Source organism: Eptatretus burgeri, chromosome 2, assembly GCF_056783735.1.
Source record: "Eptatretus burgeri isolate ZD-2024b chromosome 2, Ebu_testis_v1, whole genome shotgun sequence".
In the NCBI taxonomy this organism is placed as follows: domain Eukaryota; kingdom Metazoa; phylum Chordata; class Myxini; order Myxiniformes; family Myxinidae; genus Eptatretus; species Eptatretus burgeri.
In genome coordinates this window covers 10,302,172-10,328,368 of record NC_140962.1, presented here as the reverse complement: position 1 = coordinate 10,328,368, position 26,197 = coordinate 10,302,172, and the positions used below count along the sequence as shown (strand labels likewise).

Sequence of the window (26,197 nt, the reverse complement as noted above, 5' to 3'; positions counted from 1 at the left end):
ACTTTCACAGCATAAACTCTGAGCACGACAATGGCCTATTTGGTTATATCATGGGCTCCGTAGTTGGTGCATATCGTGGTTGAAGCCTGGTCAAACCTTTATTGTGACTTTTATGGGACCCACGCCGTGGCTTAATGGTTAGCGCGTCTGAGTACCCATCCTTATTCGATGTACCCACCGCCCAATCAACCTGCTTAGGCATATGAGGGAGTCACATGAGGTGACTTCGGCTATCGCTGGGGTGGTTTATCCTTGGTTTCCTCCTGGTTTTCCATCATATTAAGTAGTACGGAGTAAGAAATGGAGAATCCGTCGTCATATACGCGAAATACCCTTGAGTATGGCATTGAACACCAATCAAACAAAAAAACAATGACCGTTTAATGTTGAAAAAAATAATCTGTGATCACCAAAGTCATGTAATGTATGCTAATAACCAACAAGCATGAATTTGCTACACATCCTGGGTTAAAATTGCATGGCAATTATTAAACAAGGGAATAACCAGTGATGTCAGTTTGCAACATTGATTCGTTCTTTGCTCTTAAATTAAACAACACAGAAGCTTGGCAAATGCTACATGCTTAATTTGATCGGCTAATGATCACTCTTCCTTTTATTGGAAAAGAAATCTATATGACAGTTATTAAACAGTCCACCAAAGTCTTGAAACTTTGTTTTTCAGTTTCTTCAAAATTGACTTATCCTGACATCTCTGGTTTTCCCCTTGTGGTCTTCATATATATACATACGATGTGTATATATATATATATATATATATATATATATATATATATATATATATATATATATACATAGTGTATGTATATATATATATATACATACACTATGTATGTATGTATATATATATATATGTATATGTATATATATATATATATATATATATATATATATGTATATTTATATATATATATATATATATATATATATATATATATATATATATATATATATATATGTATATTTATATATATATATATATATAGCTATACATAAATTTATATATATCTATATATACATATATATACACATATATATATATATCTATATATATATATATATATATATATATATATATGTATATATATATATATATATATATATATATATATATATATATATATATATGTATATATATATATATATGTATATATATATATATATATATATATATATATATATATGTATATGTATATGTATATGTATATATATGTATATGTATATGTATATATATGTATATATATATATATATATATATATATATATATATGTATATGTATATGTATATATATGTATATGTATATGTATATGTATATGTATATATATGTATATATATATATATATATATATATATATATGTATATGTATATGTATATATATGTATATGTATATGTATATATATATATATATATATATATATATGTATATGTATATATGTATATGTATATATATATATATATATATGTATATGTATATATATGTATATATATATATATATATATATATATATATATATATATATATATATATATATATATATATATATACATATATATTTCTTCTTCTTCTTCTTTCGGCTGCTCCCGTTAGGGGTCGCCACAGCGGATCATCTGTATGATCCGCATAGTGATTTGGCACATGTTTTACGCCGGATGCCCTTCCTGACGCAACCCTGATTGCCTCTTACGACACAGGCATATGGTACACCTATTTTAACCGGGGTATACACCGGCCCAGTATACTGGTATTCATTTAGCCGACCTCGGAAGGATGACAGGCTGAGTCAACCCCCTGGCGTATTAATTCAGTGGCACAACGGGGCTTGAACTCAGGACCTTTTAGATCCCAAGCCGCTGCCCTAACCACTGTGCCAACACCAAGCTATGTATATATATATATATATATATATATATATATATATATATATATATATATATATATATATATATATATATCACACACACACACACACACACACACACACACACACACACACACACACACACACACACACACACACACACACACACACACACACACACACTCGCACTTCATGCTTTCGTCAGCATATGTCATCAAAAAGCAAACGTAATTAAATAAAAAGGAAATTGTGCTTGAAGGATTTTCAGCCTCAAGTAGAAGAAAACCTTCAAACGGAAGGAAAATCGAGTGAGCCAAAAATAACATTATTGCAAATGTTATTACAAAATGTTATTGTGGATAGAAATTTACCCAAGGATGGTGGTTTTGCCTCCGAATCTCAGAAATGGGTTCACATCAAGTGGCCTGAAGTCAAAAGCTGAATTACAAAAGGCTTCCTCACATCAGCACAAAAAGAAAAGATGTGACAAGGGCATCTTGGACCAAAACATGAAGCAATCAGTTTGTTTTACAGCATTATACCAAAAAGACAAGGGATGCAATGTACAATGGCATAGTGATTAGGACTATGGTTTGGCATTACAGAGGTCATGGATTTTGAGCAACATTCTTTGAGCAAAATGCCATTCGTTTGAGAGACATTCCGAGGGAGGTTGCCATTTATCATTGTGAGATTGTTGTGAAAATCAAAAGGTTTGACGTTAATATCTCCCAGGAAGAGAAATTTGCCATCCCCATAATGTGACTCCCATCGTGCAATTTTGTTTAAAGATGCATGGGTATAAGTGGTGTGTGCTTTGTCAGAATTTCAATGGTTTTTCTTAAGGGATAGTAAATTTATGACATCGACTGTATCTAGACAAAGATAGTGCATTTCCAACAGTTGTGATGGCCTCAGTGATTTAGTCCTTTTTACCCTCGCCGAAGGAGAGGGTATTGCATTTTGGTTTGTTGGCTGTTTGTTTGTCCGCACAGAACTTTCATGTTTTTCACTGCAACCGCTTGTCAAATTGAGGCGAAATTTTCACCATTGATGCGACGACTCATGTAGAATGTAGTCATTGTAATTATGACGTCATATGTCACGTGGTGTGGCAGCTACATTGGAAAAACGGAAAAATTTGGACCTCTGTATCTCTGAAACCACACCAAGGAAAAAATTGAAACTTGGCACATGGCAAGTACTCATGCGGAATGAGTGTGATTTTTTTTAATGATGATGTCATCGGTCCCTTCGTTATGACATCATAATTGCATAAGTAGAACGCTACATCCAATCAGTATGAAAATTTTTGAGGTTCATCTCGGGATGAAATGGTCCACAATTTTTTTGATGACCTCATTGGTCACATGATTCGGTAGCCATTTTGTTTTTTGTTTTTAAAAAAAAAACCTTCAAAAATCTTCTTCTCTGAAATGGCTGAACAGATCGAGGCGAAACTTTACACATATGACCGCCTCTCCACGAGGAACAAAAGGTTCATAAATATGATGTCATCGGTCACATGGTTTTGCAGCCGTATTGGATTTACCTTGAAACTTATTAAAATCTTCTCCAGAACAGCTGGACAGATCGAGGGGAAACTTCACAAGAATGTTCCCCAAGGCGTGCGTGTTCACTGTTCAAGTTTGTTTCGGAATAATTGATGTCACATGGTTTGGCAGCCATATTGGATTTAAGAAAAATATTAAGTAATATTTTGGAACCACTTTACCAATCGACGCAAAACTTCACAATTGTGATCTAGTAGTGATGGGGGAATACATGTTTTAAGTTTCAACTTGATCGAACACGTGGTCTGGCAGCCAGAATTATTTAATTTTATGATTTGGGTTCTTTTTTTAGAATAAAGCTCACTTGGCTGTGCCTGGATGGGTTTGAGGGTAGAGTAGCAGCTGAAATGCGAATCTTATCCAGGTTCCTCCTGATGACCATATTTTCTTTTTGTTTACTGGGGTTCCTTCTGATTACTCCAATGCAGGACTGTACCTATTTGGTCTTCCATTTGATTTTAATTGAATTTATTTTAATCCCATGCTAAATTCAATTAAATAGTAATAAAAAACGTCATGGGTCAGGGTCATGTGTCCAATCAAAGCGGGATATCTTGGTACACAATTACTGTGCAACCAACCCTTCTTCTTCGACGTCACATCAAACCACATCGAACAGTGCTGTGTTGCTCTGACAAGTCCCAATAATGGCGGAAATAGTTGGTAGCTTTGCTTTTCATTAACTTGGTGACAATATTTGACGTTGGCATCTTTGCACTAATTGAGGCCCTTCTGGATTTGTCGTCATGATGTCATTGTGACTGAAATGAAATCATCATGGCATTTGTCCAAGTCAGATAACCTCAATAATCATTTTCATAGAACTTCTGACTGCTAAAAACAACTGTGATGCCTCTTGGTTGTGATTGGTGGGGATTAAGATAATGTGTCTAGGTTGCAGATGGTACTTGTTGGTTCCAGATATGATCTACCAGTCACAGTTAGACGTGTGTCATTAACCAGTGTATGTTGTTTTTTGTTGTTGTTTTTTTTAAGAAAAAGGCATATCCAACCAAAAAAGTAACTAGATCTACCCTACTAATTTAGTTATAAGCAATTAAGAGCATATCCGGTCTCAGGCAACATTTCACCCTCTTCCCAGTGGGCTTTCTTAGGCCAATAGGCCCAAAGCCTCAGCACGTGTCCACTTTTATTCCTGAGGCGACCATTCTTTTCCGGTCATGTGCTGGAGCATGGGGTCAATTGAGGAATGTTTTTATTATGCCAATCTGAAGCAAAAAAACGTCATTTGCATCATCGATGGTTTGCTATGCTCTTTTGTTATTCACTCAAAATCTGGTGTTGTATGTATCGGGGTGAGTAAATGTGTGTGCTCGTTGTTGTTTTTGTATTTCTAGGACACAAACATGGCTGTCTTCTTTTCCGGATTGAGCAGGTTGTGTGTGTGGTGCGTGATTGGTGAAGGTTCCGTTGAGTTTTGTGCATATGTGGGCATAGTGTTGGAGATCAAGCATGATTTTTTTGCTCACCTTATCCAGCTGTTTGCACCATCCACGTTTTGCCATTTGTATCAGAGGAGTGTATCATGTGGGTATGTTTGTCCATGGTCTCCCCAGTTAGACCACTCTCATGGCTCTTGATGTGCCATCAAGTTGCTGCAAGGGTGAAGCCATGTGTCACACCAGCACTTGCTGCATAGGAGTTTAAATTCCCATGCAAATTTGACACATGAGAGATAAGCATTTTTTGTGATCATTTTTTTTTGCAAAGTCAGAAAAATTAATTCTTTGAAACCATTTTCCCAAAAAGGTCAGCAAAAAAATTTCTGCAGCCAAAAATGTACATTCTTGTTAAAACTAAAACCATTCAACTCCCCCATTAAGCTTTGTGTGGTCTTCCAAAATGGCATTGTTCGCTCGCTGATAGTGTCAAATTTGTATTGAAAACCAACACAAATCAAGATTGAAAAGACACGTAAAATATCGTCCGGACAAGTGCGGTGTGTACCTGTAAAAAGCAAACTCATTCATATTAAAAACAAGAACGACTGCACCACGGTTATGACCTGCAACACAAAATAAATATTTTTCGCCTTCTCTGTCCACTCAACTCCCACTAGTCCGGGAGCCAACCGATCAAAATTAAAAAAAAATTGCCCGGTCTGCTATAAAATTTTTGTGTTGATTTTCATAAAGAGACACCCTTTGAGTATATGAAAACCAATGTTGGCAATGGTGAAACTCTTGCGCAACAACACAGTCAACACTTTTGCGAGCCCCCTCTGATAACAAAATGTTGGCAAAAGCGAAGATGTAGGATGGGGGTATGGGTAATTCATATTGTCCTAAAATCATAACCACTAAACCTATATACACAAATGACCCCTCATATTAAAGAGGAGTTCATTTCCTATATCACAATTGGTGTAGATTTAACCTACCTACAATTGACAAGGTTATATGTCAAACAACAAAAGATTTATGCAACTCAGAAATGCTTGACTATCAATGGGGTCAGGAACAAGAACATACTTTTACATGCCATGGTTTTAAGGAAGATAAAATTAGAAATGGATTAACACAATATTGTGACATGAAACATCCTCTTCAGAGGAAGAGTCACTCTCTGAAACAACTCCACCACATGAACCTCTCTGACCAAGGCATATGCATGTCACTCAGCAAGGCACAGCAGCCTTTTTGCATGAACATCGTTTCAGACATTTGGATAATTTGCACATGCAAGACACAGTTTTGTCTATGTTTGGCTTGGCTGGCTTAGACATGAGAATTGGGACCAGTTTTCCATTGATAAGGGTTCTGCCAAATGTTGTGGCTGGGGGAAGTGCTCGGTCACTGAGATGTGCACGTCTATACAGAAGCAATTGATACAATGCTCTTACAACAAGGAAGTAAAACGCATCTTCTGTTGCTGGCAGTGACCTAAGGTCTAATTTTGAAGAGACAAACATATGCTGCCTGAGGGTATCCAAACAGCTGAACCCTTTTTGGCCATGCAGAGCAGTCCAGTATACTCTGGCCTCATCAATGACACATTCTGTTGCTGCCATTTCACTATCTCTTCCAAAATCAACAAGGTGGGGAAGGTTTCCTATCAGTCCCAGAGAAACCTGTGCCGCTCTTCTTTTCACAGGAACACAGGCATCATCCCAACTGACTGGAAGAGGGGCCTTGTTGTCCCTCTCTGGAAAGGGAAGGGTGATCGCCAAGACTGCAACAACTACCGAGGGGTGACGCTGCTCTCAGTGCCGGGCAAGGTCTTTGCTCGGATAATTCTCGATAGGGTTCGCCACCATCTGCTTGAGCACCAGCGTCCAGAGCAGTCAGGCTTTACACCAAAGAGGTCAACGATTGACCGTATCCTTGCACTTCGTGTCCTCACCAAACGCAGACGAGAGTTTCGGCAGGGGCTGCTTGCAGCCTATGTTGATCTCTGTAAAGCGTTCGATTCAGTGAATCGGGATGTCCTCTGGAGGATTCTTGGTCTTCGTGGGGTGCCACCGAAACTGATCGATCTGATGTCTGAACTCTACTCTGGTACTGAGAGTGCTGTGAAGTGTGGTGGTACCATCTCTGACTTATTTCCAGTTGTTACTGGAGTTCGTCAGGGATGTGTACTTGCCCCCACACTTTTCAGCACTTGTATGGACTGGATTTTAGGGAGGATGTCGGAGAGATCAAGTTGCGGTGCATCGTTTGGCAATGTAAAGATCTCGGACCTTGATTTTGCAGATGATGCAGTCATCTTTGCGGAGACTTTAGACATCCTCTTGGGGGCCCTCGAGGTGCTGAATGAGGAGTCGGAGCCGTTGGGATTACGGATTTCTTGGGTCAAAACTAAGATCCAGGCTTTCGGTGACATCTTGGATGCTGCTGTCCTGTCTGTGTCTGTTTGTGGTGAGGATGTTGAGGTCGTGGATAGATTCACTTACCTTGGCAGTGATATTCATGTCTCCGCAGGTTGTGAGCCGGAGGTCAATAGACGTCTGGGTCGGGCCTGGGGAGTCATGGATTCACTGGATCATGGGGTGTGGCGCTGCCGGTACCTGTGCGGAAGGACGAAAGTCCGAGTCTTCAGGTCCTTGGTACTTCCAGTCTTGCTCTATGGGTGCGAGACTTGGACTTTGACCAAGGATCTGAGACGGAGACTTAATTCCTTTGGTACCAGGTCTCTTCAAAGAATCCTTGGCTATCGCTGGTCGGATTTTGTGTCCAACGAGCGGTTGCTGAGAGAGACTCGGATGAGATTTGTTACCTGCATAGTCCGTGAGCGTCAGCTGCGGCTATATGGACATGTGGCTCGTTTTCCTGACGCTGATCCTGCTCACCAGATTCTCTCAGCGAGGGAGTCTCATGAGTGGAGGAGGCCAATGGGCCGACCACGTGCCTCATGGTTGCAGCAGGTTGACCATCATCTCAAGGAGATGGGGATGGGCCTGGCATCTGCCTGGGGGGTGGCCAGACGGAGGCCCCTGGAGTACCGGCGGAAAGTGGACGCAGCGACGCGCTGTTCTGGCACATGCTCCCATACCTGACCTGACCTCTTCTTTTCCCCTTCTGAATGGGTAGCTCACTGTGTCACATCCACACAACACATATGTGCACAGAAGTGTAGCTGCGACATCAAGAGGATTTTCTGGTACTTCTTGCTCAACACTTCTACCAGCTCATGAATAGGTAGGTATTGATTCTGCCGTTGTATCCAGAGTTCTTGCAATGTGTTCAAGCAGCAGAAGTGATATATACACAGCATAATTATGTCTGTATCTGTTGCATGCACAACAGCTCGATGGTGATCAAGATATTCCACACAATATGCAAGATGAGCAATAATCCTTGTGTCTGCCTCTTCATGTTCTTCACAAGGTAAGTCCAGAACTGAACTTGATGCTGATGTGATGGAAAGAGTGTGACCTTTGTTTTCCATCATACCACCAAGAATGATGGTCACTCCATCCGGAATAGCTTCAGGACTCTCACAAAGGGAAGTGCCAATGAAGTTCTGAAGATTTCCTTTATTTCTTGGATTCTTCATGAGTAAATTCCAGTCTGGAATTTCTAGACTCTTGGATGGTGAGAATTGTCTTGCCTGGTCTGTCTGGTTTCTCCTCTGCTGCTCATCACCCTTCAAAGTATGGCTATCATCAAAATCATACTGATCACCAATGATGTTGACACAGTTGCACATTTCAGGTTTCAACTGCAGGAGCTTGCGAAGATACAGCTGGGGAAGTTCACCAAATGTTTTTGCACCCATTTTTTGGTATTTATTTACAAATGCCATTGTGTCTACCAGATAAACTGTGTATAGGTCACTCTGTGGTAATGATGGCAGCTGTAAAACAACATCCTGCTCAGCTTCTTAGCACTGCCACTTAGCTCAATTAGCGCTGCCACGAAATCAGACTTGTTGCCTTTGCGCATTACAAACCCCTGTGCTAAGCGTGGATCAACCTCAAACAGGGATGATGGATAGTCTGTCCACTCATGGGAAAATGCAATCTGTCTTGTGACTGGGTCGGCATCTCGATAGAAACACAACACACGTGTAGTTGCAGTCTCATCTTGATAGATCTGATTAAACTCTGTTTCCTTGATGGGTTTGATTTCTTCTGTGAGGAGAAAGTTACCAGCTTCAGTGGTTCAATCTTAATAGAGACCACCTCTTCTGCTTTCATAATGGCTTCCATGCCCTTAGCTTGAGCATGGACCAAGTCTTTTGAAGCATCCTTCTCACCAGTTGCTCTATTGAGCAGATCCACTTGGTTGTTACACTGGAATGGGTTTATCATCTGCTGGCATATCACTTTCTTGATCTCCTCAACATGCATATGTTCTTCTGTTGCCTGCTTATGTGTTTCTCCATGATGAGTAGATTCCTGTTGGCCTAGATTAGCCATAGACTTTATGTTCTCTGATACAGCTGTGAGAAATGGTGCTGTCTTCACATATTTATCTCGAGCAGCTGGTGCCTGAGATATGCCTTTGAACAGAGATGTCTTCCCTTCATTGTTGTATGTCTGCTCCAGGGCCATGTCACTCCAAACACCATTGAATTTTCCTTTGGAAGAGTGAACTGTGAAGTACCCAACCTGGATCCAGCAAACCTTAACCAAACTGTGTTCAATAGAGTAAGAGGATTTTGGGGGTAGGGGTAACTTTGGTTGACAAAAATGTTAATTTTCTCTTTAAAAATTGATAGAACTCACTCAAATTTGCTGTTTTAATTAGCCATGGATACCATGTTCATATCACATTAAGAGAAATTAGTATTCTAATGCAGCATCTGCCTATGATAAGAAAAGTTCTAAAGGCCATCTTCAAAAACGTTATTTTTAAGGCATTTTTCACAAAATTATGTACTTTTACGAGGTTTACTTCCACAAAGGCAATTTTTTTTGTCATTTTACAATGCACTGATTGAATTCTTACATTTAGTTCACATTTATTTTTCATGAATGTGATTTTTTAATTTTTTTAGAAATTTTATTGACAATTGCTGTTTTATCAAATTTTTCAAATCTTCCTCAAACAAAAACGTCCGCCAAAATTTTTCGCAAGAGCTTATGAATTGCCAACATTGGTTTTCATGAACCGCAAACATATATCTAAACATCCTGGGGGTGTAAAATTTTATAGCAGAGGCTGTAAGGTCCAACCCTAAAACAGCCTCGTACACAGGTTGGCTCCCGGACTACACATCCTTTCTCATGTCCCATAGGTCAATGTGGTGAAAGCTAGGTCTGAGAATTAAAAAAAAATCATTACCCACAGCTCAAATTATATTCTCCAATCTGTATCATGAACTTTGTGCCGTGTTTGTCCCATGTTCCCATGTGAATGAATAATATTAGATAGATAAGATTCATTGTGATTCCGAACAGAGGATGATTTACTTCATATTAGTTTTGGTGTGTGTGTGTGTGTGTGTGTGTGTGTATGTGTGTGTGTGTGTGTGTGTGTGTGTGTGTGTGTGTGTGTGTGTGTGTGTGTGTGTGTGTGTGTGTGTGTCCCTCTACCTCTCTTCCATCCTCCCACTATCTCTGTGGTAATAAACCTTTTGTTGATAAAAACCTGTACTAGTCTGGATGTCAAACACCATTTTTCAAGATGACCGTGCATAAGGGTACGCACGATATTTTTCTGCATTTTTGTGATCACCAGACCATGTGAATGAATATTCCGATTGATGCCACTCTGGCACCCTTGAGCAATTTTGTATAACCCATTAATATGCAAATTAGCGGTGGCCATTGTCGAAATTACGATTTTTCTTAATATCTCCATAAGTAAGCATCCAAATATCCTGGTTGAGGTGTCTACACCCATGTTTTTCGGGTCACTGCTCATGATAAACCCAATTAAAATTTAATAACATTTAAATTTAGCTCACTAATATGCAAATTAGCAGTTGCCATTATCAAAATAACAATTTTTCTTAATATCTCCAGAAGTAAGCATCCAAACAGCCTGGTTGAGGTGTCCAAACCCATGTTTTTTACAGTCACTGGTCATGACAAACCCACTTACAATTCGATAACAATGAAATTTAGCTCAATATGCAAATTAGCAGTCACCATTATTGAAAATGTAGATAAATAGACGTATAGAAAGAAAAAAAGAACCACTTCAGTCTTTGTGAATATAGATCACTTGATTATTCATACAGATTCAACTAAAGGGGGAGCACTCGGTAGAGTGCAAAACCTACGCCGCCAATACTGCTTGGTCACTCAAGTGAACCTGATATCCTATTCATTCAATTTGACGTCAACAGTGCTCACAGAGTTATAGTTTGCAACTTTCCCTTTTACTTTTACATACTCAATTCATTCGTCATAACTCGATTCCTTGAGACAGAAATTGATTTTAAGTGGGTATATCCACCTGAAGTTCCAAAATCAGCCGCAATTATAATTTTGACATGTTTTTTGTTGGAAATCACTTATAACATGAAGAAATGCAAAAAAAAAAATCGAAATTTTGTTGAAAAAAAGTTGCAAATTTTTTTTTCTCTAACAATTTTTTTTGGGTGGGGGGGGGGGTTGGAAATCACTTAAAACATGTAGAAATGCAAAAAAAAAAATTCAAATATTTTTTCAAAATGGCCGCCATAGCGGCCATATTGGATTTTGGACCAAGTCCAAAATCTAATGGCATGATCCTTGGACCATACCTAATCCCCCCACCAAGTTTCGTCAAAATCCGTCGAGGAGTTTTTCCGTAATACTGTTCACAAACAAACAAACAAACAGAAAGGGGTGAAAACTGTAACCTCCGATCTTCGATGGCAGAGGTTAACAATTTGACAGTATGCAACAAAAGCAGCGAACAACATGAACAAAAGAAGACATTCCTGTGTAAATCAAATGTTCATGTATATAACAGGTTTGTAAACCTTATGAAGGCAACTTCAGTTGTGATATCCAGCCATGAAGAAGTAGGGGAGCATCTTCTTCATAGCCCGAAGATGCAATGGCCAGTCTCCTTCACGCTCAGCACGAACAAACGCCATCATGATGAATACAGGTTTCACAAGGTTCTGTACCCATAGTTGTGTGGTCATGCTCTTTGTTGCTTTGGTTTCAAGAGTGTCCATCAAGTCTTCATGACTTTCTACCTGAGCCACGCTGGAACGAAGGACCTCCTCAGTCACCAATCGCAGGGCCCTGAAGTTTTGGGGAAATTTTTTCCACCAAGCATATGAGCAACACCTCCAAAGGCAGATTTCATCACATCTTCCAGCCCACTTTCTGCCATCAAGTTCCCCACACAACCGATGAAACTCATAAGGGTGTGCAAGCTGCCCAGCCTTGGTATGAACTGCGTAAATCGCTCATGATAAACCCATTTAACATTAACGGCCACTCGATACAGCTGTTGGTCGTTTGTGAAGATGGTTAAGGTTTGTCCACACTCTGCGGTCAAGCGTTTTCCCTCCTCCATTGCTGTAAACATCGTGTCCGGATCAGCTGGATCCATATCTATGAGTGGTGTATAAATGGCCCTCGTTGCAGGTTGGATGGATCGTCCTTGCTCTCTGCAGAGCTTCGTATGAAAGCCACCAAACTCTGGTGTGTTCTGATCAGAAGTGATTTGCTTCAGAAAAGAGAAATCCATATCTTCAACTCTCCTAAGTTGTATAGCTTGATGAGCCAATACGCGGAGAGGTAACACCACACGTGTGGCTTCTTCAACTGGCATCGCTGGTTTCTCAGGTCCCTTGTACCTTTGAACCGAAATGTCTTCTGTCACAGGTGTCTTCATTTCATCACGGGTCAATCGTCTGATGATGGCTTCATCTTCAGATGTGGAAGATATCTCCTGATCTTTTATGGTAAGTAGTACTGCAAGAGAATGTGTTGAAACGAGTCCATTCTGGGATGAGATATTTGTGTCGAAGTTGTCAGCAACAACCTGAATGAGGCCACATTCAGCATTGGCGGTTACCCTAATCCCGGAGTGAACAGTTGCAGCCTTTGCTGCTGATCCCTTGAAACGCTGAAACTCATCATAGGAACAGGTCACACGATAGTTGTACAACTGCTCGATGAGGCTTTTACGACTGACTAGAACTCCCAGTGCTATTTGGAGTGTAGTTGGTCGATTGGTGATCATATTCGTTATGATGTTTCCCATCAGAGCTCCTGGAAGTGTGCAGTCCAGTTTAGCTGATATTTTGGAGAGTAGCAATTGAAGGGTTGAACTCACTGCTTCATTAGCAATATCTATATTAATTCTAGTCTGATGAGAATTGGGGTCGGACGACAACTGCTTAGATTCCTGTGCAACCTTCTTGACAATTCGTTCTATGGAAACATCAATGGCATCATCTTCATCTGATGCTACTAAGTTGATCGCAGTAGACGCTCTGCTGCGAAACAAGATTAAACTAGTGACACCTTCACCAGACAGAACCAGAAGCTCAGAGCCAAGTATATCCAACAATTTGGATAACAGGGTTCATCGAGAGTATAGCTTTCCTCCATGACCCTTGTACACATTGTAGACTTCTACTGAATTCCAGATGCGCAACATGTCGTTTTTCATCGATAGGATGGTAGAACTGACAGCTGGCTCAATGTCCTGAGTTTCGCTGCCACTGTGTGCCGCTGCTGCAACAGAACGGGGTGCCATGAAGGACTTTCTGCAGTCATCGTGATATCTCGCATCAGCAGCATGAAGATCGCTGATTGCGCCCATTAATCGTATCTTGACCTGGCATCCTTCATCCTGGCGGGAATCCGTAACATCTAGAATAGTTTGTTTGAAAGTTGTTCGATCAACACGATCTGCAGTCCTACAAAAGAGAACTCGCCGCCAACGATTAGGATTCTTCTTATCAAAGTCCATGATGCACTTTTCTCCGCAAAAAATGCAATGTTCTTTCAAGTCAAATACTGTCGTCTTTGAACGGCGGCTTCTTTTGCTCGTTGAAGCATCTTCCAAACAGACATTACTCATTTGTTTCAAGTGTCTTTCTGTGTGTGAGCGTGATGTGTACGTTGACACAGTCTCTATGGCATTTGAGCTCGATAGATTTGTCTGCCTGTAATCTCTGTTCAAGCTCTTCATGTATACCATCTTGCCTTGCTTTGCTTGATCGGATGATACTTCACACTCTGTCTGGACCAACTGTTACCAGAGGTTTTCCAACTTTAGTTGCATCGCAGGGACTGAAGAAACAGTCTCCCATGGTGATGGAGCCTCAACCTGTAACAATAGAGGTAATTATAAACATCAGTAAACATTTAATTTCTTTGTTCGTATTTAAAAAAATTCTCAGGAAACAGGTTCCACCCTGTGTACTTTGAAAAATCCAATAAATACACAGTTGCTTTCAGACAGATCATGTTAAATAATAATAAAAAAACTTGCTTGCAAATAATATCAATCATTCTACTGTATCAGAAGACATTACTCTTACTTAAAACGCAGTTCTCCATGTTTCATTCATTACATTACAAGCCTCAACTTACTTGATCAGAAACAGTTCATGCTGTTGATCTTCTGAGGTTAGCCATTTCTTCACAACTGGACTGGGGATAAACGGCTCTGCACAAGTTATTTTCAAACAGTTTTGTTGTTTTTGTATAACTGTACTGCAAAAACGCCGATCGGCGCAAACAAATTCAGGGGGTAGGGTGATGCTAATTTGCATATTAATGAGCTAAATTTCAATGTTATCAAATTGTAAGTGGGTTTATCATGACCAGTGATCCTAAAAACATGGGTTTGGACACCTCAACCAGGCTGTTTGGATGCTTACTTCTGGAGATATTAAGAAAAATTGTTATTTTGATAATGGCGACTGCTAATTTGCATATTAATGAGCTAAATTTAAATGTTGTTAAATTTTAAGTGGGTTTATCATGAGCAGTGACCCTAAAAACATGGGTGTAGACACCTCAATCAGGCGATTTGCATGCTCACTTCTGGAGATATTAAGAAAAATAGTAATTTTGACAATGGCCACTGCTAATTTGCATATTAATGGATTTCTACAAAAATTCTCAAGGGTGCCAGAGTGGCATCAATCGGAATATTCATTCACATGGTCTGGTGATCACAAAAATGCAGAAAAACATGGTGTGGACCCTAATGCACGCTTTTCTGGCCAACACTTGGACTATACGTGGTCATTGAAGGTTCGGGACTTCGGCAGTAAGCGTGAGTGAATTGGCTTTAAAAATCTGGTAATGGGCCAATTGGGAAACACGCATTTAAAGCACTCTTAAATGAGTTGATTTGTCACAGTTATATCAGAACGAGCTGATTCGTCACATGGTCACGGATATTTAACCCAAATATGGGGCCGTTCAAAAATTGTGCCATTATTTTTTTTTTATGGAGGATCGTACAAGCTTGATTAAACCTCTATAATAATTTATATTTGACATATTATTCGATTTTTCAGGGTCCCTCATCGTGATTAACACTCAACCCAAACAAAGCCAATGGAAATCTGACGCAACAAAGCCAGACGGTGCATAATCAGCAGAGGCCGACATGTCTAATGTGTCCGTCCATCATAAAACCAAGATGGCGGCCATATAATTTCGTCTGGGTGCCGTGGTGGGTGGAGTCAAGCGACAGATGTGGGTGTGGTCTGGCAGCTGTCCGACCAATAGGGCCACGTTTCAAAAATCGACCCCCTCCCCCTCCCCCCAAACAACAACAGCAATGCAGAACTCTTGTAGACCTGCGACATGTCACAAGTTAAAAAAAATGTTCTCAGGACTTTAACCCTTTCTCTCTCTATCGAGTGCAGCCTGTGGCTGCTGGTTGCATCATTGGTTGGCACTCGGCTATGCCACTGATGCAGTGTCCCCCTTACCAGTACACTGGTGCTCGTTTTGCCGACCTCGGAAGGATGACAGGCTGAGTCAACCTCCTGGTGTATTTTAATTCAGCGGCCAACGGGGCTTTAACTCAGGACCCAAGGAACCCAAGCCGCCACCATAACCACTAAGCCAACACCAGGCTACTTTAACCGAAAAGAAGAAGAAAACCCCAAACTGAAAATTATGTATTTGAGCACGTTGGAAGACGAGGCTTGATTTATGCAACATGTAAATGCTTTTCTGTGCAGCCACCCAGGATAGGTGAGAAACGATGACAACTTGTGTATACCTCTTTGGGATTGAATACATATTTGTAATTATAACATAGATGTAATATGTACACGCAAATCATGTTCCAGATTTTTTTTTTTCATGTTCCATTTCGAAAATTTCTGAATCGAATTAAACACAAAATTTTGCCATTGTCAGTTTGTTTGGTATTTGACACGGATCGATAAAAAACAAAACAAAGAAAGGGAGTGAAATAAGTTTTCAGTGTTTGTTTGATTAAATCCAGGTTTGATTTTTATGTTTATGTTCCCTCCAGTTAAATTATTTGTGGCGCTTATATGTAGATCCTCTTTTTGGACTCAACCTTAACTCTGAGTTGTAGTTATCTCGATAACTAATTTATAACCTTGGGGGTGTATTTTGTGTTTCGTTCAATGTGCAAAACCATTATTTAATGAACACTCACTCGCTGCAGCCGTATAACTTGCATATACCTTTGGCTTGGTTGTAACTCCCCATCTGCCTCGCCTCCTTATTTACACACAGGCTTCCCTGTGGAACTGCATGAAATACCGTGTATCCCAATCACTTGTGACATTTTATTCTCCCATTGGCGAGCTGGTGATGCGGGAGGAAAATGGAAAATTTGATATTGGTCCCTACTGGTTTATCCTGCTTTCTGCCACATTTCCTCAGGCTTCATGGCCACCGCTCAGACACCATCTTTTCATTGTATCCTTCTCCTCCCAAAGCTGCTCGAACTCAGCTTCTCAACTTCACTCACAGATTTTTTTTTCTTTGGCAATGGAGTCAGAATATGTGTCGTTTTTTTTTTTCTGTCCATCCAAAGCTCTCTTCAAGTTTGATTTTACAAAAGGCTCATCGATATATTTAAAATCCAATGTTATGGCAATATAAGGCAAATGACCTTTGATGCCTAATATTGTATCGACAGTCTCCTGATATTGGATCCTTATATTGTATCCCCTCCAGAGGCAACTATCGTGTAGTGGGGCCAAACCACTGACAGACACTTCAGAAAAGCCAGGGCTGGAAGGCTGGACCACGTCATCCATTGCACGCCTGAGAAGCCAAGTGGCTTACCTACGGACGTGGCTTCGAGATGCTGAGTTGCTTCTTTTCACTGCAAGCTTAACACGAGGACAAGATACGGGGACTCAGAACAAGGAGCGAGATCAAGTTGAGAGCTACCGGGTGAGCCTCCCAATGGTTTTTTTGCAGCCAGAAACAGAGCAGTTGCCAAGCCTGTAGGTAAATTAAGAACATTGCAAGTAATAGATTCTCGTATGACCTATCTGCGACTTAAAGGTTGGAGGATGTCTTTGTGCATTCATTCTCATTCCCCTTACACTCACATTATTAACTCATTGCACATTAGGAAGTGTCACTGGTATTTTTACCTTTGTGTTTTTCATTTGGTTTTTATTTTATTCTTTCTTTTGGTATAGTTGAAAACCCATCTTTCAGATATGAGGACTAAAAAAAGATGAATTACAATTGAAAATCAAGGTTAAAAATCATCGTAGCCATTTTCATTCATGTTGTCATCTGAGATATCCTTTTAATATGTAATTAATATCCTTTTTGCGAAAACTTCAGGTTTCAAGATTTTATATTCATATGATTATTATCACATGAATCACATGAACTGCACATTTCATGGATATTTTGTTTCTTTTTTGGATGTCTTTACATATCAGACACTTGTACAAATGCAGAGCGGCTTGTTAGAATTCCAGTGTGCATTTCAGGAATACAGTTTTAAAGGGCACATTGCAGTCCCGCATTTCCTTAATGATTGCGGTAATTAGGAATCTGCATTATTAAGACAAATGAGCGTAATTAAGGGTTCCAGATTTATCGCACTTCTGCTTGGTGTGCTCCCGAAGATGCTTGGCTGGTCTGATGTGCTGTGGGTTCTTCTCATCTTTGTGCATCAGGATTTGAAGCATCAGATATAAAAGGTTGATCGTCATAACTCAGCTGAATGTATGTAAGATTGGTTGTTGATAAAACATTTTAATTATTTTATTTATATTTAATAGTCTCTTATTTTCATTCGGATTTTTTAATTTTTTTTTTTTTACAAATGACTTAGTTTTAGGCATAATATTGAAAGCTCATTTGGCTAACTGCTAGTTGCCTGCCAAACTTGAAGGGCCTTAGCAGGCTGAGACAACTGCAGAGCAGTTTCTTAAAACTCCATTGAACGTTTGACGGATTTCATTTTAAAGGGCTGACGTGAGTTATCGGTTACTTTGCCAAACTCCACTCGAAGTTTGCTGTCTGCTTTTAAAAACATATCTGTAATATTACACACACAAACTCTATCCACTAAAATATGTTTGTTGAACTTCAACCACAAAGTTTGTTTTCTTGGTTTGGAACAACAGGACCAGGCATATATACTGAGAAAGATGACAGACTGGCTTGCAGAGCCTATTATTCTGAGCACATGCTACCAAAGCATTGGGTATGTTGGAAAAACTTGTGATTGTGTTTCATCATGGAGGATGATTGTTCTTTCACATATACTGCAGTAAACAGCTCTTCCGTTTCGGAAAAGTACAATGGTTAGAGTTGCCTGCTTTAAGGATCACAAGGTACTGATGTTTTGGGCCTTCCCCTTCATTCGAGCAAAAGGAGGGGGTGGGTGGTAAAGCCCAAAATATCAGCACCTTGTGATCCTTTGCAGCAGATAACTCAAACCATTTAATTCTTAAGCTTTTATTCCCTTGTGCCACCAACACAGAATACTAGTTTTGTGCTAGAATTTTTGCCTCTTCTACTAGCTCTCATCATTAAAGGGGTCAAGGAATTGTTTTCCGACTACAAATTTTGAGGTTTTTTTTCACTTTCAGGCAGAAAGATTTTGTCCAGCATTGTCGATTAGTTGGTCGTGTTTTAGTGCCTGACCCAAATTGCCCTAAGGTCATTAAATGTCAATCACAAAGTGTGGACAACCATCACATGTAGACCATACCAGGTGAAAGTACTGATTATACCTTCTTCCAAAAGGTTATTAATGAGGCGGCTGGCTTTTACTGATCGTCTGGTAGCAACCTGGCAATTCTCTGAGACTAGCAAAACTTACAGAAGCTAATGCCTTGTCTCTTCTCTCGCAAATTGACATTATTGTCCATACTGCCATGGCAAAACCTCAACTTTTGGGTGTGCCTCAATTGTGGTTAAATGATGACAATCCCGCTTTGTACCCACAGACAGCCAAATATTTTTTATATTTCACCTAAATTAAACGTACAAGGAAATACACTAACTCTTTTTGTTCATCTTTTCTCCTATTTGTGCTACTGCCTTATCAAGTTCAATTAAATTTCACTCTTCCCACCAGAACTTGAAGTAAGCAGTGCATCACCATCTTTTGTCACCCCCATCCTTACCCGCAATCTTTTCTACACCCATTAACCCGACCAAAGTCGATCTCCTTACTTAAAGATTATTGTGTTTGTTCCCTTCCTCTCTCTCACCTTCATTGTTGCTCACTCATTCCCTTGATTTTGTATCCAACTGTGATCCCACTACCCCACTGTCACAATGTAGTCTTTGTACTTTCTCTCACCTCACTCTTCCGTGAACCTCAATTGTGCAAACATACTATTTTGAACCTCCGTGCTTAACCAACCTGTTCCCATTCTGCCTCTCGCTTTGCTCCTAACTTGAATATATTTATTCTGCAATTTGCTCATTTGTTCATGAAGTGCAGCCAATTTTTCTCATGCTCATTTCCCATCCGTTAGCTCGGCACAATCTACAGGATGAGTTCCTTCACCACGGGACCTTTTTGTACTCGAATAGGACGAGCAAATGACTTTAAATAGACTGAGGAACTTGGTAGAGAGGGAGAGGGAGAGGGAGAGGGAGAGGGAGAGAAACAAAAAAAAAAATGAGTGGAGAATCTCAGGTTTTTTTTTTTGCATTACTTTACCTCAAAATTGGTTTTCAAGCAGCTATATTTCTATTTGGGCCACTTCAGTCTGATGTGAATCTTGTTCTGAAGGAACCATTCACATATCAGCTCTTTAGCAAGGACTATATTTGGTTGCCATCTATTGATGTACCTGAAGATATTGATGTACCTTTTGTCAGGCAGAGTAAGCCTGGACGGTCTCTCGATTTGGAATTTTGAACTTCCCCAAGAAACTCAAATTTAATTTTGATACTTGGGAGGTCAATTTTTCCAGATGACGAATGCATAAGTTAATGGAAAAAGATCTGCAAGGCCAACATTCCCACAACGCTAGAGATATTTGTCGAAGTTGAAATGCATGTTCGAAATTTTAGAACATTTTCTGTTCTTCCACATCAGTTAAGAGTAATGGCTCTACAGCCTGCCTCTTGCTATATGATAAGGAACTATAATAGATGACCAGAGTTTGAAAATAACATTGAATTTTGAGGCATGTTTAGATTGTGCTCAAATTCCCTATGGTTTTAGTTGGGCAGATACTACTGATGGTTTATATTAGTTTCAATTAGCCAATACAATTAAAACACACACACACACACACACACACACACACACACACACACACACACACACACACACACACACACACACACACACACACACACACACACACACACACACACACACACACACACACACACACACACACACACTATGTGTTCAGACCTCACCATTCGATTGCCATCTCAGGCTGTGTTGCAGGTTGGGCAATGTTTGGTGTGGGACTTGGTGGCATTCATCTTCACACGTAATGGCACACAGTAAAGTCAGAATGGCGAGCGCAAGCGAGGAAGGTCATGTGCATTATCACTCTTTTGACTTGTCTCCCGTGTAGGTCTGAATAAAGCTGTGGTCTGATGAGGCCATGTGATGACAATTTTTGTTCAATGCTGCAAACTACATGTGAAGCATTGTCAACACAAGCTCGACATCAGTCTGCAGATTGAGCGTATTGAGCCACTTGTTGCAGAAATGCTAACGGAGCTGTCCTGGCTTATTAGAACATAAAAACGTGCCTTGATGTCTTGAGCCTGAGCCAAAAGTTTTTGGCACGTTCACAATCCATCACTTTAACACCACTATCTTTCAGACCAATTATGTGAGAGGTGGATTTGTTCGAAAGGAGCTGGTATTTTGGGCTCTTGTAGTAGTAGTAGTAGTAGTAGTAGTCTTTATTGAAATGAAGATAACATATTTAGTCTAAAGACTAATCTTACACATGGTCCTCAACAAAAACGATTACATTTCAGACAAGAAGTTGATATTCGGTAGGTCCCCTGCCTTTTGGGTGGTATGAGGAATAGATCTGTGCAATATGAAAGCTAAATGTTGAACGTTTTAAAAAAAAAAATATCGCGTACACAAGTGAAGTTACTGAGATGGTTGCCATGGCAACACAATTTGGCCAATCACTGCCATGATCTAACCAGGTTGAGATAATGTCATGAGGAGTAGATATCTGAAATATAAAAACTAAATGTTCAACGGTTTTTCAAATATCACGTACACAAATGTACATCATGGACAGTCGGTCAAACGGAGATTATTTAATCCCCCCCCACCCATCCCCCATCTCTGACCTTGTTGGAGGGGCGGGGTACAAAAATATAACATAAAATATGATAAGTTAACATCACAATGAGGATAATACAACAAGCAAGATGCACAGCATAATCGATATGCAATACAATAATTTTGAGGGAAAACAAAATCAATTTCATATGTGAACTCAGGGATAAAATGATCCATCAAAAACCAGGATGGCTCTAAAATTTCAAAATAAATGGAGCCGTTATCGATACAAGTGATTATCATCCTCCACCATGCTCTAGACAGAGCGTCGGTTCGGCTGAAGCAGTTTCTTGGCTCGGGTTACACTCCTCGATGTGTCACCATTCCGACACAGGAAATCAGAGCTGGAATTAGTAATTTGTCCAGGGTGCTGGTGATAGCTCGCTGACTCTTTGCGAAGGACACAGTGGGATCTTAAACATCCACCAATTAAAATACCAACAGACGGGACGGCACACACATGGATGAATCACCCTGCCTGTGACAACCCAAGATGACAGTTTATAACTGGGTCGAGACTTGGTGTTGGACTTAACCTGATTTCATTTGGTAAACCATTCGAGAGAATTTCCACAGAGCATAAGGGACAGCTTTGAAATATCTTATCATGCGCTCCATGCTGGTTTTGGTGTGACTGATCTTCAGGTATTTCTAGTGCGAGTTTCATGAACAGATTACTCGTATAACTCGGTGATAATTCGTTGAGGGACTTGTTGACCAGTGTCGCCTTCCTAAATAAAACTCTATTGTATCACTGAGTGGTATCCATTTGAGTTGTTGAAACAGTGGTATATATTGGGGCTCTACAAGATGCATCATTCTTACCATATGTTACTGTAATTTTAACAATTCATCAGAGTTATCACTGCCCACAGATAGTGCTACCCAGGCAAAAATAGCATTCCTTTCCTGTAGTAATTCTCTGCAGACTACTGCAGTAGGACCTGTTACCAAACTGGAGTGGTACTCTCATATACTATAGTTCTAACTGCAGCATTTTTGCCTGGTCCGGTAATGTTGGTCGGGTAGAATGAATGATGAGCAAGACATTTTTCTTCCATCATAAGGGAGAAGATGTTTTATCTCTTTAAATTTAGCTAAAAGAAAACCGACAGTTCAACGTACTCTGCTGATATGAACTCCCCATTGTAAATATTGATCTACTTCTGCTCCGGACAACCTTTGTGGGATGGTACTTTCAAGTTTATGACCATGCAACCTCACGTCTCACTCTTTCAGATCGATCGTCCCCAGTTTCTCTTTTGTACTAACTAATATTAGTTAATACAAAACAGCATCTGAGGACAATGGAAAATTAATCAGCATGTTCGATGACAGCATGGCTCGTTGTGATTGCCATGACCCCCCTAGTTAAAGAGGGTCAACAGTACCAGGAGGTCCGTGGCTTGTATGTGAATGACTCCCCCACAGTATTATCCTGCTGTGCTCAATAATTTGTAAATTCAAGAGGAATTTTGCTCTCTTTTTCCACAAGCAGGATGAGCACATGATCTATGACATTCTCTCTGAAGACACAATCACTGTAAAACTAATTTGGCATTTCCTATGTTTGTGTGTGTTATTAATGAGATCTGTTACACCTGCTGGCGATGAGACTTGATAATATTCGTGGGTAGTCCATCACGAGACTCGGTCACTTTTGTGACTTGCCATAGTTATTGGTTGTGCTGCATTTTGCTGTGTGACATTTTTTTTTCATGCAAATGAAGGCATATTCATCATTTGGTTAACTAATAAGCTTTAATACTTGTCCACCTTGTGCAGCAGTTGAGGTTAAATGAAAGAAGTTTGATGGTAATTTCATCTCATTGGATAAGTTGAACTCGTAGAACCAGTTGATAGTTCAGATGGTGTTGGCTTGGGTTGCTACTGATCTAAAGAAAACCTATCTTCCAACAGAACCTGTCATCTCAGATTGCTCACAGGAAACATGATGTGTCAAAAGTGCTCAGGATGTGCACACATGTACTACGATGTGAACTTGCTGACACATTATTAGACACCGAGTTGCATGCATTGCGACTTACTGCCGTCAACTTGAGCCGACGTTGGGAAGCTGTGGTCATGCAGATGGCACAGTGGCGGAGCCGACTGGTATGTAACATGAATTCGTTCCCATGTTGTACATCTTTTCTTCTTTTTAAATGTGTGTCAAAGCTTTGTCAGGACTCTGTTCAACCGACCCTAACACAACACCAGCACCCGAACCATGCTTGTTCAGTGACATCATTGGCATCAAAAGTCACTTAACAAGGTATCATTGTTCCAAATTAAGCAAATCGTAATCATACTCCATGAAAGAAAGTGATGAGCACCATGTTATGTGTAGCTTGGCTTTGGTTTTAACTTCTCACCTCAATAGTTTACATGACACAAGGATGACCACATCAATTGAGCAAGTTGGGAATTATTTCCATTCTTTATTATTGAATGTCACCAGTCCACAGAGAAACTCTTTTCGAATATCATAATGCTATGTTTAACGCGCTCAAGGGAATGCAGACGGGAAGGCTGAAAAAGCCCGACTGTAAACGCTTTACTTAAAAGAGGTAAATTGAAGAAACCTCACAAAGGCCATGTGAATGTAAAGTAGGCACCAATGCAGCTGAGGAGGTGCAGCACACACAACTCGGTGGTCAATCAGATTACATTCCCAGGGCAATGTTTAGCGTTGAGCATGGTTTGTTTACACGGGCAATAGTCACTGAAAAGTTTGCATCATGTTAAAAAGGACAATTGTATCAGTCAACCAACATGATTTGCAATGATTTCCCCATTCTAATTGCTTGCCAGTTTTAGGTCATATTGCAAATCATGGTGATTGAATGAATAATATATGGAAGGGAGCTTTTGAAAATGTAACTTTTTAGCTTGTGGTTGATGATCCGGAAGTTTTTTTAATTATTATTTACGAGTAAATACAACTCGTCACTTTGCCGACGGGTCAATAAATTGGGGAGGGGAGAAAGAGGGAGGGAGAGAAAGAGAGAGAGAGGGGCAGGTATAGGGTGAGAGGGGGAAAGGGAGAATCAAGAAAGGGGAGTTAGGTGGGAGGTGTAGAGAGCGACACCTCACCAAACGTTGCTATTCACTGTGGGAGGGAGGGGTGCGGAAGAGAGAGAGGCAGAGACAGAGACAGACACAGACACATAGATATACACACAGACACAGAGACAGCAAGAGAGCAACGGAGGTGTGGGAGGAGAGTGCTGCATTTTATGAGGAGGGGGGAGTGAGGAGGGGACAGAGTGAGAGAAAAGGGTTGGGGGGAGGAGAAAAAAAGACACAAAAGACAGGTGAGGGGTGGAGGTGGGGTTAGCAAAGAGAATGATATGTTATGCTTAATGACCAAACAAAAAAAAACAACAAAAAAGTCTCAGAACAGGTGTACACACAATGACACAACAGAGTTTGTAAAGTAATCTACTGGCACATCTGCAAAAACTTTAATATTCCAGTTCCAGAAAATTTGTGGGAAAATGAACCAAAAGCAATCACTGAAAACATTGAAGTATCGCTCACGTATGACCTAATGATCACATCGGGTGTGGACATCGAAAACAAAGCATTGCGACCAGATATCATACTTAGGTGCAAAAAAAAAGAGAAGAAAGCATTGTTGCTAATTGAGGTGTTAATACCAGAGATTTTGGACTGACGATGCAGAAATGAAGAAAATTACCAAATACCAAGACTTCAAGCATGAAGTGAAAAGATCCTGGACGCTGAAGAATGCCAAAGTTGTTCCAGTGATGATGAAGAACCTCGTAGGAATGATGAAGAAGAACCTCACAGAGATATTACAAACCATCCCTGGGAATATCACTACAAACAAACTGCAGTTGGAAGCCGTCCTGGGCTCAATAACGATACTTTGAGCTCACCTTGGGAGGACTCCATTCCACATTCTGAAACCACACACCACGCACACGCACACACACGCACATGCACACCACACCACACACGCACACCACACCACACCACACACGCACACCACACCACACCACACACGCACACCACACACACACACGCACACCACACCACACGTGCGCACACGCGCACGCACACACACACGCGCATGCGCACACGCACACCACACCACGCACACGCACACACACCCACACATACATTGCCTCTTATTCGTATGGATTCGTATGCAGCCTGTGGCTGCATCATTTTCTGGGGGCACGGATGTGCCGCTGATGCAATGGCCTCTGTTACCAGTATGCACCAACCAACAACAAGCATTTTAAGGCCATTTTCTCTGCTAAAGCAGGGTTAGCCTTTCTGTTACCAGCATGCTGGTACTATTTTTCGCCAACCTTGGAAGGATGGCAGGCTGAGTAAACCCGCCTGGTGTTAATTCAACGGTAGGACAGGGGCTTGAACACAGGACTCAGATCTTAAGCCAGCCACCCTAACCATTAAACCATCACTTGGCTTATCCAGAAGTAATGTTTGTCAAGAGGGGAAAGACATAATCTTCTTCTCCCTGCGTTTGGCAAAGGATGTAATGAAAGAATGTTTACTATATTATGGAGTGTTGGAAAGCCAATAAAGCAGGGAGGGATTGGGGAGGCAAA

The 26,197-nt window shown here is 40.3% G+C and overlaps 1 protein-coding gene across 1 annotated transcript in view; it reads left to right on the top strand.

Annotated features, from left to right (window-relative positions):
* The window catches only part of LOC147031409 (uncharacterized), a 239,858-nt gene that overhangs the window by 168,782 nt on the left and 44,879 nt on the right, over positions 1-26,197 (top strand). The window contains 2 exon segments of the mRNA XM_085862636.1: positions 17,006-17,227; positions 23,514-23,708. Of these exon segments, the coding sequence (XP_085718762.1) occupies positions 17,006-17,227; positions 23,514-23,708 (417 nt within the window).